Source organism: Aquarana catesbeiana, linkage group LG13 (assembly GCF_042186555.1).
Source record: "Aquarana catesbeiana isolate 2022-GZ linkage group LG13, ASM4218655v1, whole genome shotgun sequence".
In the NCBI taxonomy this organism is placed as follows: domain Eukaryota; kingdom Metazoa; phylum Chordata; class Amphibia; order Anura; family Ranidae; genus Aquarana; species Aquarana catesbeiana.
This window is the reverse complement of record NC_133336.1, coordinates 202403624-202418734: the sequence shown is the minus strand read 5'-3', so window position 1 is coordinate 202418734 and position 15111 is coordinate 202403624. Positions and strand designations below refer to the sequence as shown.

General features: G+C 46.1%; 1 protein-coding gene across 3 annotated transcripts in view; it reads left to right on the top strand.

Annotated features, from left to right (window-relative positions):
* The window catches only part of LOC141117699 (NACHT, LRR and PYD domains-containing protein 3-like), a 2363088-nt gene that overhangs the window by 998067 nt on the left and 1349910 nt on the right, over positions 1 to 15111 (top strand). For all 3 annotated transcript variants that reach the window (XM_073610698.1, XM_073610697.1, XM_073610699.1), the window contains exon 4: positions 6795 to 6966. In XM_073610698.1, the coding sequence (XP_073466799.1) occupies positions 6795 to 6966 (172 nt within the window). The remainder of the gene's footprint in view (positions 1 to 6794; positions 6967 to 15111) is intronic.

Here is a 15111-nt window from a genome sequence, read left to right as displayed (position 1 = left end):
AATTTATGATTTCACTCTTCACTGCCTATCACAGTTTCTGAGGCCATGGAATGCCCAGACTGCATAACCCCCCCCCCCAAATGACCCCATTTTGGAAAGTAGACACCCCAAGCTATTTGCTGAGAGGTATGATGAGTGTTTTGCAGACCTCACTTTTTGTCACAAAGTTTTGAAAATTGAAAATAGAAAAAAAAATACATTTTTCTTTACTTTCTTCATTTTCAAAAACAAATGAGAGCTCAAGGGATCAAAAACATCTGCCTTAAAAAATCATGAGTGGGCCTCCACTACCAAGCCACATACTCCACCCAATATTGTGGAGTCATCATCCTGGTTATAAAAACGTTGCCATTTATGCTTATTGAAGTCAACATTACCCGGCTGGTAGATATGTGATTCTGCATGCCCATATATATGACAAGACTGTGGTGCCGGTGGGGATCAATGTCCACCACCTGGCCTCAATTCAGGTTCTACAGCTTATTATGCAACTTGTGCTACAGTTTTATACCGATGCGGTATATCTTATGGGTGATTTAAATTTGGTTCCTTCCTCTGCTATGGATAGTTTGCATACTCTGGCTCATGACTCTCCTGACCTTGTGGGCTGATACCTTTGCCCTCCCAGATGTATGGGGACACATGCACCCGAATTTGAGAGAAATCACTTTCCACTCTGCCACATACAAGATCCTGTCTAAAATAGACCTGGTTTTTGCATCTAAAGCTGCCCTGCCGTATGTCCGTGGTATATCTGTGCTTCCCAGGGGTATCTCTGATCATGCCTCCTGTGTCGCTCCCTTGCCCTGTCCACCCCCCCTGAATCCCGACTTTGGAGACTATCCAGATTTTGGGTGAATAATGAACGCCTACAGGAACCGCTAACTGCTTCTATTTATAACTACTGGACAGATAACCAGGACACCACCTCTCCACCTGTGCTGTGGGACTCCTCTAAATCCTGGGCTAGGGGGGAATATATTTCTCTCTCCCTCAGTTTGTTTTCTCTGGCTCTGGAATCCCTGCCCATTTTAATCAGGGAGGCTCTGCATGTCCTGGGCCTTCGGCTGGGAAAGCTGGAAGAGTGGCTGACCCTGTATGAGGACAACGCATTGCTATATCTAAATGATGCTGGACCCTCACTATTGGCTGCTTTGTGTATTTTTGAAAGTTTTGGTAACTTCTCAGGCATAACAATTAACAGGTCCAAATCGGTTCTGTTCCCCATTGATGATAATGCTGCCAAAACTGCCGCCCCCCTCCCCGCTGGGTAGACAAATTTTGTTACCTTGGTGTTATAGTGACCAAAAATTCAACTAACTACCTGGAGAAGAACCTTCTCCCCCTAAAGGCCACCTTGAGGATGAAATGTTCCTCCTGGACTAGCCTCCCCTTTAATCTGTTGGGGAGGATAAATCTCCTTAAAATGGTGATGTTGCCTAAGTTCAATTACTTCTTCAGAAATTGTCTGACATGGGTCCCTGTTTCCTTATTTAAAGATATTGAGAAATGTGTGGGGTCCTTTCTGTGGCATGGAATGACGGGTGGACCATACCAATAATATCACACTATACCATGCCTGTATACAGCTACAAAAATGTGAGTGTTTTTTAAATTTTTATAAATAAATTAATTTTTTTGACGATATCACACTATATGGCATTTTCTCTGACATGGTTTCAATGCACAAATATGTGGATATCTGATGACCACCCCCTCTTCCTTTGATTATACCATACATCCCTCGAGTCTTCATATCAAGTAAGGCCCTGGTGACCGCTCTTTGAATAAGGACTAGCCGCATCCCTTTGGATACTCATTACAAATTAACCACGATCTGAGAGGTATAAGCCTCTTAAGATCTGTGAGTTCCGGTAAGCCTCTTTCCTAAGGGTGGTGGTGCTGTCAGCTTTCCTTTGAGCACTTTATCTTTCAATATTTGGACACATTATTTGGATACACCATTTTTCCTCACGTGGATACACCAAATAGAACTTTGCTATCTATATGGATTGTCCATTTTTTGGACTTTTCGACATTCTGAATTGACATTGTTATGTCAGGTTTACTTTGTTGTTTCACACTCCCTTGTCACCTATTTATTTATGGTATTTAATATTTCACTGTTTATTTATGAGAGTTCTTGATATAGTCTTCACTTTTACATACATAAGTTTAGCGCAGCATCTTTCTTATTCATATTATTGCTGATTGTCTTTTGGCGGTGTTCGCTGATTAACTTGCCGTATTTATCGGCGTATAACATGCACTTTTTTCCCCTTAAAATCAGGGGAAAATCGTGGGTGCGTGTTATACGCCGATCCCCTGCGATCCGGAGCTGTCAGATTTTCAAAATTGCTGACCGCGATTTGAAAATGGCGCTGCCGGCGCCGAAATACACAGTGCCTGACCTCGGCTCTTCTCGGCCACTTTCGTCTTCACTCGAGCGCCGCCCGAACCTAGCCGAGTGTACACGACTAGGTTCGGATAGCTCTGCTCGGGACTAAGAGTGGAGCCGAAAGTGAACGAGAGCCGCCGAGAAGAGCCGAGCACCGGCTCTGTGTATTTCGGCGCCGGCAGCGCCATTTTCAAATCGCGGTTGGCGATTTTGAAAGACAGGATGGCAGGGGTCCGGGATCACAGGATGCAAGGCTGCATTGGGGAAGGCTGCACTGGGGAAGGCTGCACTGACAAGGCTGCACTGGGGAAGGCTGCACTGACAAGGCTGCACTGACAAGGCTGCACTGACAAGGCTGCACTGGGGCAAGGCTGCACTGAGAAGGCTGCAATGATGGGCATTTAAATGTAAGTTTTTTTTCCTTCAACTTCCCTCCTAAAAGTTTTTTTTTCCTTAAAATTCCCTCCTAAATTGGGGTGCGTGTTATACACCGGTGCGTGTTAAACGCCGATAAATACGGTATATAATTTCATTCACAGCGCAGTATATACTCACCAGTTTTCACTATGGAATGACTCCTCGACTGGCACGCTCCACCCTGTGGCTTCCGGCCCGTCTTGGGGGCTAGCCTTTCCCAATTTTCAGATCTATTACTGGGTTGCAATGCTGGTGACGGTCCAGTGGTGGCTTGAGGGCTCCAAATTAAATGCTGCTACCTGCCTAGAAGCGAGTTGGTTGGGGTCCTTGGCTGATCTATGTAACTTTATCTACAGAGGCCAGAGGCCTTATCAAGGGGTTACAGGTCCAACACAGGCTATGTGGGTGGTGGCGGTTTATATGCCCTAACCAGTGGTCTCCAGCCCATCCCCTGTGGGAAAACCCCAGTCTGCCACAGTTTTGCACCCTGCCAGACCCACAAGTGTGGGCTAGATATGACATCACCACTTTGGGTGATGTTATGCCTCACGGTGCTTTACTTTCAATTTCTGACCTCTCTCTTAAATTTAAGTTACCCCAGTGGATGCGGTTTGGATACTTACAGTTGCGACATGCCGCTAGGGCACAATTTTCTCAGGTGCCTCTCCTCCAGGCAGATCCTATTAAAGAACTGCTATCTCCTGGTAAACTAGACAAGCCTCTCTCGACTTTATACACTGCACTCCTTGGCACTGGCTCCTCTAAAATGGATGGGTTGTGGGATGTCTGGCATGGGGACATATCATCCTTAGACAAGGAGGACTGGGAGTACTGTCTGGATCAGGGTCCTAGATTGGTCATCTCTTCTAGGGATAAGCTCATCCAGGTAAAATTCCTCCACAGGATCTATTATACACCTCAGAGATTGCACCACATTTTCCTAGACCGGGTCCCCAACTGCCCTAGATGTAAAACATGGGTGGGGACTTTTCTCCATTTGTTCTGGGATTGCCCGGTTATACCATCTTATTGGTCAGCAGTGTTTGGTGAAATTAATATTAGGTTACAGCTGTCCCTTCCGGCGGTCCCAGAATTAGCACTGCTGGAGGTGCACAATGATGCACAGCGGTCTCATCACCAAAAGCTACTGATCTCCTACCTCCTATTCTATGCCAAAACAAAGATTCTCCTAAAATGGATCTCACCAGCTCCCCCTATCCCTCTCCTCCTGGGAAGCACTGATTGACGCCGCCTTTCCTATGTACAGAATTACATATATAAGTAGAGGGTGTCGGTGGAAATATGACAAGGTATGGGCCCCATGGACCTCTACCTAAGCCGCATACAGCATGCTTGCACTGTCCTTTTTGTCTGCAATTTTCCTTTACATGTCCAAGCCATATGTTCACTTTTTTGTTACAGTGCATTCTGAATGTTATATATGCTACTGGAAATACCCTTTTGTTTTTCCTGCTACTGTCTATGATCAACAAGTTCTGTTTTGTTTTATGTCAATCTGTATGTTTTGTTTACCCGATAAGACAACAATAAAGCACCTTTGATTGTTAAAAATAAATAAATATTTTCTCCTAAACCTATACGGTTTAGGAGATATTCACTTTGCATGCAGCCGCTGACTTTAGCGGCACATGCGCTGTGAAAGTCCGGCGGATACTGCCATACCTTACCGGAAAGAAGTCTCCCGTGCGCATGTGTGGAAGTGATAACATTGGGGCTCCGGGAACTCACAGCGCCGGAGCTGCGAACCCAGAAGACATGCCGAGGGGGAAATGTCAGCTCCATTGGCGGTGATCGGGATCAGCTGCCGATGCCTCATTCTAAGGTAAGTATTTCATTATGCCTTTGCCGTACAGGTTTTTTTTTTGTGGGTATACAACCGCTTTAAGTGACCATTAGGAGGTGGACCATCCTATTAAATGCTATAAATAAATATAATAAGTATGCACAGCCTTACTGTTCATATTTTTTATACTCAGGGCTTTTTTTCTCTGAGAATAGGTGCAGGAACTCCCCTCGTCTGAGTCACCCCTTGTCTCTGACCCCTACCCACCTCTGACCACCGTCCCTTGATTCCACCCCCTACCCACCTACCAGTACTGCCCCTTTTAGAGAATACAGAACCAAGTATCATTTTGTGGTGCTAAATCATTTGTATGGAACATGTTAATGATAAAAAGAAAAGCAGTAAAATAGATCCCCTGCAGCCAGCAACAATAGAATCCCAGCAATAGATCCCCAACAACAATAGACTCCCCCAACAACAATGGACTCCACCCCAACAACAATAGATTCCCTGCAGCAACAGTGAACCACGCACAACAAAATATCACACCCAGTAACAAAATATCCACCAAAGCAACATTAGACCCTCCAGCAGCAACAACAGATATCCCAGCAGCCAGCATCAATATATCCTCCAGCAGCCAGTAAAAATAGACCTCTCCCTCAACAGCAGATCCCTTCCAGCAACATAAGACCCCCCAGAAACAATAGATTCCCCATCAGCAACAATAGACCCTCACACAAAATCAGATCCCCACCAGTGACAATAGATCCCCCAGCAGCCAACATCAATAGACCCTCCAGCACACCCAACACCCCATGCTATTACATACATTCAGTGCTGGAGGTGCCGGAACTGCGTTCCCCCGCGTTCCCGCTGGAAAAAAAGCCCTGTTTATACTGCAGATGTAGCCCCTCTACAACAACCTTTCTTTGCACATTTGTCTGCAGACAAGTACCCCTGCAATCTGTGTGGAAGCAGTAGTATGTCCGCAGAGGTCAGGCATAGCCTATGCCGAGTCATATCTAGAACTCTCCAGTCAACAAAGCTCACCCTCCCTACAGATAGGAGAGGTATAGTTCTGATGTACAGGGGGGTCTCAGAGAAGTGAACAGCAGTAACATGAATTAGAGTTGCAATATAAAAGTGAAAAAATTAGACATCTGAAGAACCACTGGAGGAAACGAATCATGTGCTTCATAGTCTGTACTTCAGAGTAATATTCTTCAAGAAAAGCACTAAACAGATAAACCGTAAACGTTCTCATTAGACCACTTATTGAAAAACAATCAAAGTCATTTTTTTTAAATGTTGTGAGTGAAATTCCACAAATCTCTTATTTTAAATTCCTATCATCCCCTGCACACCAACTGATAGTTTAGATCAGGCTGACAGTGGGAGTGTCTGCACTGGATGCCAAAGTTGTAAAGATTGACGCCATGTTTAAAGCGGGGTTCCACCCAAATTTTGAACAATATCTGTATGTATTCTCTTCCTTGCCTAGATGCTGACATGCCGTTTAAAAAAATTTAAATCGCCGTAATTACCTTTTATTTTTCTATTCTTCTTTGCACTTCCTGGTTCTCCTCCTGTGGGAGTAGGCGTGTTTCTAGCCTCTCCCAGACTCCTGGGAGCTAGTCTCAGGCTTCCCAGGATGCCACTGAGCATGTGTGGGAACGAGCGGTGAATGCTGGGAGCACAGCATTCACCACATCCAGGAAATAAATGCTTGTGGGCTTCAAATGCCCACAATGAAGATGGAAACCGCCTGCAGTGAATAATATAAGTTATTCTTTCCGACGAAATCTGACACAGGCGGACATATCACACACAATATGTGAGTATGTAATGCTGAGAAGAAAAGTTTGTGAATGAACTCAAAAAAAAAAAAATGATAGACAGGTGGACCCCCGCTTTAATAGTACAAATCAGATCTGTTGTCTTTCTCTTGCCTGCAGCTCTGGTAGTGACATATTACTAAAAGCAAAAGCACACAAAAGTCAGGCAGAGTTCAGGCATGTGTCAGCAGCACTCAGTATAACTTCCTGGTGACAATGTTTTCTTTTCTGAATGGAGTGTTCAAAGCACCCAGAATGATTTTTATGTATTTAACTAAAAAAATTGAAGTTATATTTTAGCTGCAGATATGGAACAATAATAAGATCTATTTTCCAGGAATACCTTTCAATGGCAAAAGACCCGTCTTCCTTCTCTCACACCTTGTTACAAGATATTCAGGATCGGGGAAGAGAAGCTGTGATTGGACTCTGGGAATGTCTCTATGCACTACAGGAAGATCATCCTCATCCTAATTTATTGGCCGTTCTGGATGAGATCACACAGACAGGTAACAGGACTTTGTGTTTACAGACAACAATGTGATAAAATAATGATTGATACTAATTATCCCAAATGTAACTCCATTATCAGTGATAAACACAGTACATATTTATAGCACTCCTCTCCACTATTATTGATCTCTCTTTCTCTTTGGTAGATTTGCTCTTGTATACATTACCATACAAATCCTCCTTATTAGTTTGAAATGTCATTTCTACTAATGGCTTTTTTGTGGACTGTAAACCATGTGACCACATTACCCCCCTCCCATTTCTCTATAGTGGGCTAAGTCCCCCTTTTCCAGAAAATAGTCTATGCAGTCATGGGATCCCAGTAGTTATTATAAAACTGTGCTCCTTTATAAAATGTTCATGAGCTTTATTGTCATGTCTATAAGCCAGTGTTTCTCAACTCCAGTCCTCAAGGCACCCCAACAGGTCATGTTTTCAGGCTCTCCATTATTTTGCACAGGTGATTTGATCAATTTCACTGCCTTAGTAATTACCACAGCCGTTTCATCTGAGGGAAATCCCGAAAACATGACCTGTTGAGGCGCCTTGAGGACTGGAGTTGAGAAACACTGCTATAAGCCATTGGGGTCCCCCCAGAGGTTTCACTGAAAAACTCCCAGTTAGTAACCCCCACATTCTACTATGTTAGGATGTGAAAATTATTAGAATAATGGCATTACAGGAGCAAATCCAACAGTTTTTGCATCCCAGCAACAAGCCAGGACGTGGAGTTTACTAACTGGAAGGTATTCAGCCCGGTTTCTGGAGGGATCCAAATGGCCTACAGGAAGGACAATAATTATAATAAATGTTTTACAAAGCTGCAAGGCCTTTTATTATGTACTGGAGCCCATGACAGCATAGACTATTCTCTAGAAAAGGTGAACTTAACCTTTAAAATTACATGATAAAATAGGGAAAATATCAACACTGAAAGTTTCAATGGGATTTATTTTACCGACTCAACTTAGTAGGTTGGGGTTCCCAAAGCCAAATAGAATATGCAAAGAAAAGAAAACAAGTCAAGCAGGCTTGTAAAGGAGCTTCAATATGGAACTCACAATAACAATAACAGTAAAACCTTCACCAATATTAAAAAATCATGACAACGTTGTCACAATAAAAGTGTTATTGTGGCTAATAGCCATACATTATTGGAATTGTGTCTCTTTTCTATGAATAAACTTTGTATCTATGCCTCTGTGAGTTCCATATTGAAGCCTCTTTACAAGCCTGCTTGGCTTGCTTTTTTGGCTGCAAAAATTAAAAGTCAGCAGCTGCACATACTGCACACATACTACACACATACTACACGTATACTACACACATACTACACACATACTACACACATACTACACACATACTACACACATACTACACACATACTACACACATACTGCACACATACTGCACACATACTGCACACATACTACACGCATACTACACACATACTACACACATACTGCATACTGCACACATACTACACACATACTGCACACATACTACACACATACTGCACACATACTGCACACATACTACATACTGCACACATACTGCGCACATACTACACACATACTGCACAGATACTACACACATACTACACACATACTGCACACATACTGCACACATACTACACACATACTACATACTGCACACATACTACACACATACTACACACATACTGCACACATACTACACACATACTGCACACATACTGCATACATACTGCACACATACTACCCAGATACTGCACACATACTACACACATGCTGCACACATACTACACACATACTACCCAGATACTACCCAGATACTGCACACATACTACACACATACTACACACATACTACACACATACTACACACATACTACACACATACTACACACATACTACACACATACTACACACATACTACACACATACTACACACATACTACACACATACTACACACATACTACACACATACTACCCAGATACTGCACACATACTGCACACATACTACACACATACTACCCAGATACTGCACACATACTGCACACATACTGCACACATACTGCACACATACTGCACACATACTGCACACATACTACACACATACTGCATACTGCACACATACTACACACATACTGCACACATACTGCACACATACTGCACACATACTGCACACATACTACATACTGCACACATACTACATACTGCACACATACTGCGCACATACTACACACATACTGCACAGATACTACACACATACTACACACATACTGCACACATACTGCACACATACTACACACATACTACATACTGCACACATACTACACACATACTACACACATACTGCACACATACTACACACATACTGCACACATACTGCATACATACTGCACACATACTACCCAGATACTGCACACATACTACACACATGCTGCACACATACTACACACATACTGCACACATACTGCACACATACTACCCAGATACTACCCAGATACTACACACATACTACACACATACTACACACATACTACACACATACTACACACATACTACACACATACTACACACATACTACACACATACTGCACACATACTACACACATACTACACACATACTACACACATACTACCCAGATACTGCACACATACTGCACACATACTACACACATACTACCCAGATACTGCACACATACTGCACACATACTACACACATACTGCACACATACTGCACACATACTGCAGCTGCTGACTTTTAATAATTGGACATTGCCTGTCCTGGAGTCCAGCGATGATGGCACCACAGCTGATGTTTCCATCAGCTGTTGGGTTAAATCTGCCTCCATTGCGAGTTAGGGAACCCAGCAGTGTAGTCTTTTGGCTTCACGCTGGGAACCCTACTGCGCATGCTCGAGGCTCCACTCCTTTCTCCTACTGGCCAAGTCGCCGTGGGAGGAGGAGGGAGCCCCAGCCGTGACATCAATATCCATGCTAAGGCTCCTGTAAGTGGGGAAACCATACCTGTGAAAGATAGGTATGCTGTCCCCCCTCCCCCCGAAAGGTGCCAAATGTGGCACCGGAGGGGGGAGGAGTACAATGAGTGGAAGTTCCAATTTTGGGTGGAACTCCGCTTTAACCTTTTAAAGCTGATCTCTAGCTTTTCTTTCACCTTAACTAGTTGATTTGAGCCAAGCTGGTCCAATCAAACCATTTCATACACTAACAGATGCACCCGCTGGAAGCACTGTATAAACAAGGTACATACAATAAACAGCAGTTCATTCTGTCTGTGAGATATGGACTCCATGTTTCACACATTGGACAAAATTGAGTCAGAATGAGTGCTAAGGGGTGCTCAGCCATTAATAAGCAACTTTGTATTCACATTCCACAAACTCACGGAAGGGGGCAGAGTCTACCAACTGAAAAGGTAGCAGTTGAAGTGCTAGCATTCAACCGCTGGGCATGTGGATGGCTGGGAGTGAACTTCTTTCTGCGGTGCAGAAGCCGGGGCAGGGAAATTTGCCTGGTACAATCTGATGTCGGTGTACCAAAGAACTTTTGGAATATACATCAGCGCCCTGCACATGCGGAGCTCTGCGGTGTGATGCAGTCAGTGTGCTGCCCTTAGGCTGGCCCCTGGAGGGCATACTGCCTCGTTGAGGATGTGCCTCCTCCTCCTCCTCCTCTTCCTCCTCTCTGCTATCAGGCACCCACGTGGAGTCAGTGACCTCATTATCCCCTCCCTCCTCATCACTGGAGCAAACCTGGCAGTATACTGCAGCAGGGGGAACATGACTGCCAGATTGCTGTCCTTCTTGGGCACCCCCTCTGTCTGGGCTCAAGTTACTGCCTTCCTCTAGCTGAGTATCATCATTGGAACCTTCAAAATGCTGGGCATCCTCCTGGATCATGTACCCAACACTGTGGTCAAACAGTTCGGGGGACTCCTCAGGAGGACATGGTGGGGCTAGGTAAGGAGTCACTGATGGCATTAAGCCGAAGGAAGAGGCAGAGTTGGCAGCTGCTTTGCCAGACAAAGTACCCTGAGCCTGGGTGAGAGAGAATGAGGAGGATGAGGACAGCTTGGTCATCCACTTAACCAAGTCTTCAGCATGTTGCGGCTCAACACGGCCAGCTGCCGAAAAAAAGGCCATGCGTGTCCCATGGCCACGTGCTGATGAGGATGCACCGTGTCCACGACCAGCACTGTTGCCTCTAGACACAGAGCCTGCTTGCCCTCTTTTATTGGCTTGTGACTGTCTGCCTCTCCTTGTTGGCATTCCAGACATACTATTGGCCTGCAGTGAGATGTAGCTGCACAAAGCTGGGATGTATATATATATACCGATTATACTGCAGCTAGCAGAATTAACTGCCTGCCTGTAGTATTATTAGTATGAGAACACCTGCATTTGTCTTCAGGTAGCTATACTGTAGGTGCAACTGTGCAGGGTACACAGTACAGTAACTGGAAATACGTCAAGCGCCTACACAAGCACCTGGCTTCAGGTAGCTATACTGTAGGTGCAACTGGGCAGGGTACACAGTACAGTAACTGGAAATACGTCAAGCGCCTACACAAGCACCTGGCTTCAGGTAGCTATATTGTAGGTGCAACTGTGCAGGGTACACAGTACAGTAACTGGAAATACGTCAAGTGCCTACACAAGCACCTGGCTTCAGGTAGCTATACTGTAGGTGCAACTGTGCAGGGTACACAGTACAGTAACTGGAAATACATCAAGAGCCTACACAAGCACCTGGCTTCAGGTAGCTATACTGTAGGTGTAACTGTGCAGGGTACACAGTATAGTAACTGGAAATACGTCAAGAGCCTACACAAGCACCTGGCTTCAGGTAGCTATACTGTAGGTGCAACTGTGCAGGGTACACAGTACAGTAACTGGAAATATGTGAAGCGCCTACACAAGCACCTGTCTTCAGGTAGCTATACTGTAGGTGCAACTGTGCAGAGTACACATTACAGTAACTGGAAATATGTCAAGAGCCTACACAAGCACCTGGCTCCAGGTAGCTATACTGTAGGTGCAACTGTGCAGGGTACACAGTACAGTAACTGGAAATACGTCAAGCGCCTACACAAGCACGTGGCTTCAGGTAGCTATACTGTAGGTGCAACTGTGCAGGGTACACAGTAGGGATGAGCTTCGAGTTCGAGTCGAACTCATGTTCGACTCGAACATTAGCTGTTCGCAAGTTCGCCGAACACCGAACAATTTGGGGTGTTCGCGGCAAATTCGAATGCCGCGGAACACCCTTTAAAAGTCTATGGGAGAAATCAAAAGTGCTAATTTTAAAGGCTTATATGCAAGTTATTGTCATAAAAAGTGTTTGGGGACCCGGGGTCCTGCCGCAGGGGACATGTATCAATGCAAAAAAAAGTTTTAAAAATGGACGTTTTTTCAGGAGCAGTGATTTTAATAATGCTTAAAGTCAAACAATAATGTAATATCCCTTTAAATTTCGTACCTGGCGGGTGTCTATAGTATGCCTGTAAAGGGGCGCATGTTTCCCGTGTTTAGAACAGTCTGACAGCAAAATGACATTTCGAAGGAAAAAACTCATTTAAAACTACCCGCGGCTATTAATGAATTGCCGGTCCGACAATACACATAAAAGTTCATTGATAAAAACGGCATGGGAATTCCCCACAGGGAAACCCCGAACCAAAATTAAAAAAAAAAAAAATGACGTGGGGGGGTCCCCCTAAATTCCATACCAGGCCCTTCAGGTCTGGTATGGATATTAAGGGGAACCCCGGCCAAAATTAAAAAAAAAAATGACGTGGGGTTCCCCCTAAATTCCATACCAGACCCTTCAGGTCTGGTATGGATTTTAAGGGGAACCCCGCGCCAAAAAAAAAAAAAAAAAACGGCGTGGGGTTCCCCCAAAAATCCATACCAGACCCTTATCCGAGCACGCAACCTGGCAGGCCGCAGGAAAAGAGGGGGGACGAGAGTGTGGCCCCCCCCTCCTGAACCGTACCAGGCCACATGCCCTCAACATTGGGAGGGTGCTTTGGGGTAGCCCCCCAAAACACCTTGTCCCCATGTTGATGAGGACAAGGGCCTCATCCCCACAACCGTGGCCGGTGGTTGTGGGGGTCTGCGGGCGGGGGGCTTATCGGAATCTGGAAGCCCCCTTTAACAAGGGGACCCCCAGATCCCGCCCCCCCCCCTGTGTGAAATGGTAAGGGGGTACTTACCCCTACCATTTCACTAAAAAACTGTCAAAATAGTTAAAAATGACAAGAGACAGTTTTTGACAATTCCTTTATTTAAATGCTTCTTCTATCTTCCTTCATCTTCTTCTTCTTCTGGTTCTTCTGGTTCTTCTGGTTCTTCCTCCGGCGTTCTCGTCCAGCATCTTCTCCGCGGCGTCTTCTATCTTCTTCTCCTCGGGCCGCTCCGCACCCATGGCATGAGGGGACGCTCCCGCTCTTCTCTTCATCTTCTTCTTCATCCTCTTCTCTTCTTCATCTTCTTCATCTTCATCTTCTCTTCATTTCTTCTCCGGGCCGCTCCGCATCCATGCATGGAGGGAGGCTCCCGCTGTGTGACGGCGTCTCCTCGTCTGACGGTTCTTAAATAACGGGGGGCGGGGCCACCCGGTGACCCCGCCCCCCTCTGACGCACGGGACATGACGGGACTTCCCTGTGGCATTCCCCGTGATGTCACAGGGAAGTCCCGTCAAGTCACCGTGCGTCAGAGGGGGGCGGGGTCACCGGGTGGCCCCGCCCCCCGTTATTTAAGAACTGTCAGACGAGGAGACGCCGTCACACAGCGGGAGCCTCCCTTCATGCATGGATGCGGAGCGGCCCGGAGAAGAAAAGAAGAGAAGATGAAGATGAAGAAGATGAAGAAGAGAAGAGGATGAAGAAGAAGATGAAGAGAAGAGCGGGAGCCTCCCCTCATGCCATGGGTGCGGAGCGACCCGAGGAGAAGAAGATAGAAGGTGCCGCGGAGAAGATGCTGGACGAGAACGCCGGAGGAAGAACCAGAAGAGCCAGAAGAACCAGAAGAAGAAGAAGATGAAGGAAGATAGAAAAAGCATTTAAATAAAGGAATTGTCGAGAAATCAATCAGTAGATCTTTTCGGGGAGGTTGGGACCGGATGCCAGCGTGAGAGGCGGTGTCAGCGGTCTCCCTCTGGCCTGATGCCTCCGTGTTCATCCGCACCAGCTTGACGGATTAAGCCCAGCCGGAAGCGCTCCTCCTTCTCTCTGCAGGGCTTGGAGCTCGCTTGGCTGCCTGGCTGCCTGGCTCCCCTCAAACCATCTCGTGCCCGTAGGGGCCGCTGGAGCGTCACCGCCACTACCTGGATAGCGGCACCAACGACCCCCACCTTGGAGCGGCGAGGAGAGCGCGAGACGCCGGCCGTGTCTGGGAGGGTTGCCAGGGCGACGGCTTCAACGCTAGCGGCTCCGGCGGTGTCCATTGACAGGGGAACAGGCGACCAGTGCGGAGCGTCCCTGCACTGCCCAGGTAGCTTGGCAGTATCGAGGTACCGAATATAGTATAGGAGGCTGTCTCTGTTTCTCCTCTCTCTTTCTTATTGGGGGCTGGATTGCTGCCTGAAGCTGTGGGCTGAGGCTCAGCAACTCACCTTGCAATCAAAGAGCGGCTTGTCCTCGTGGGGGAGAGGAGCACCCTGCTGGCCAAAACTGATACACACAATTGAAGAAAACCACAGACTGATAAAACAGAATTGCCCATTATACCAGGCTGGGTACTAGTCCTGCATGTAACCAAACACTAGGAAAATATAACTGTGACTGTGCTATTATTCTGACCTGGGAGGAAGAAAGGAGGGGGAAAAAAGGGAAAGAGAAAGAGAAAGGGGGAAGGGAAAGGCTAACTTGAAGAGCCGTTAAAACCCCACAATCGCTCTCCTTCAGGCCATATAACAAACCATGACTAGAAAAAAAGGTGAAGAGCCGCAGCAGCACGAGAACGTCAGTTCTCAAACCACTCGCACATCAAAAGAAAAGGGGAGCCAGGCAGCAGCAGCAGCAGCGGCCAAGTTGGAAAAGTTTGCGCACCCCTCGACCCTATCACCATCTAAAAATACCTCCCACCAGCAGGAGAAATCTCATGTGGGGGGCTCTGGGGACAGGAAGAGCT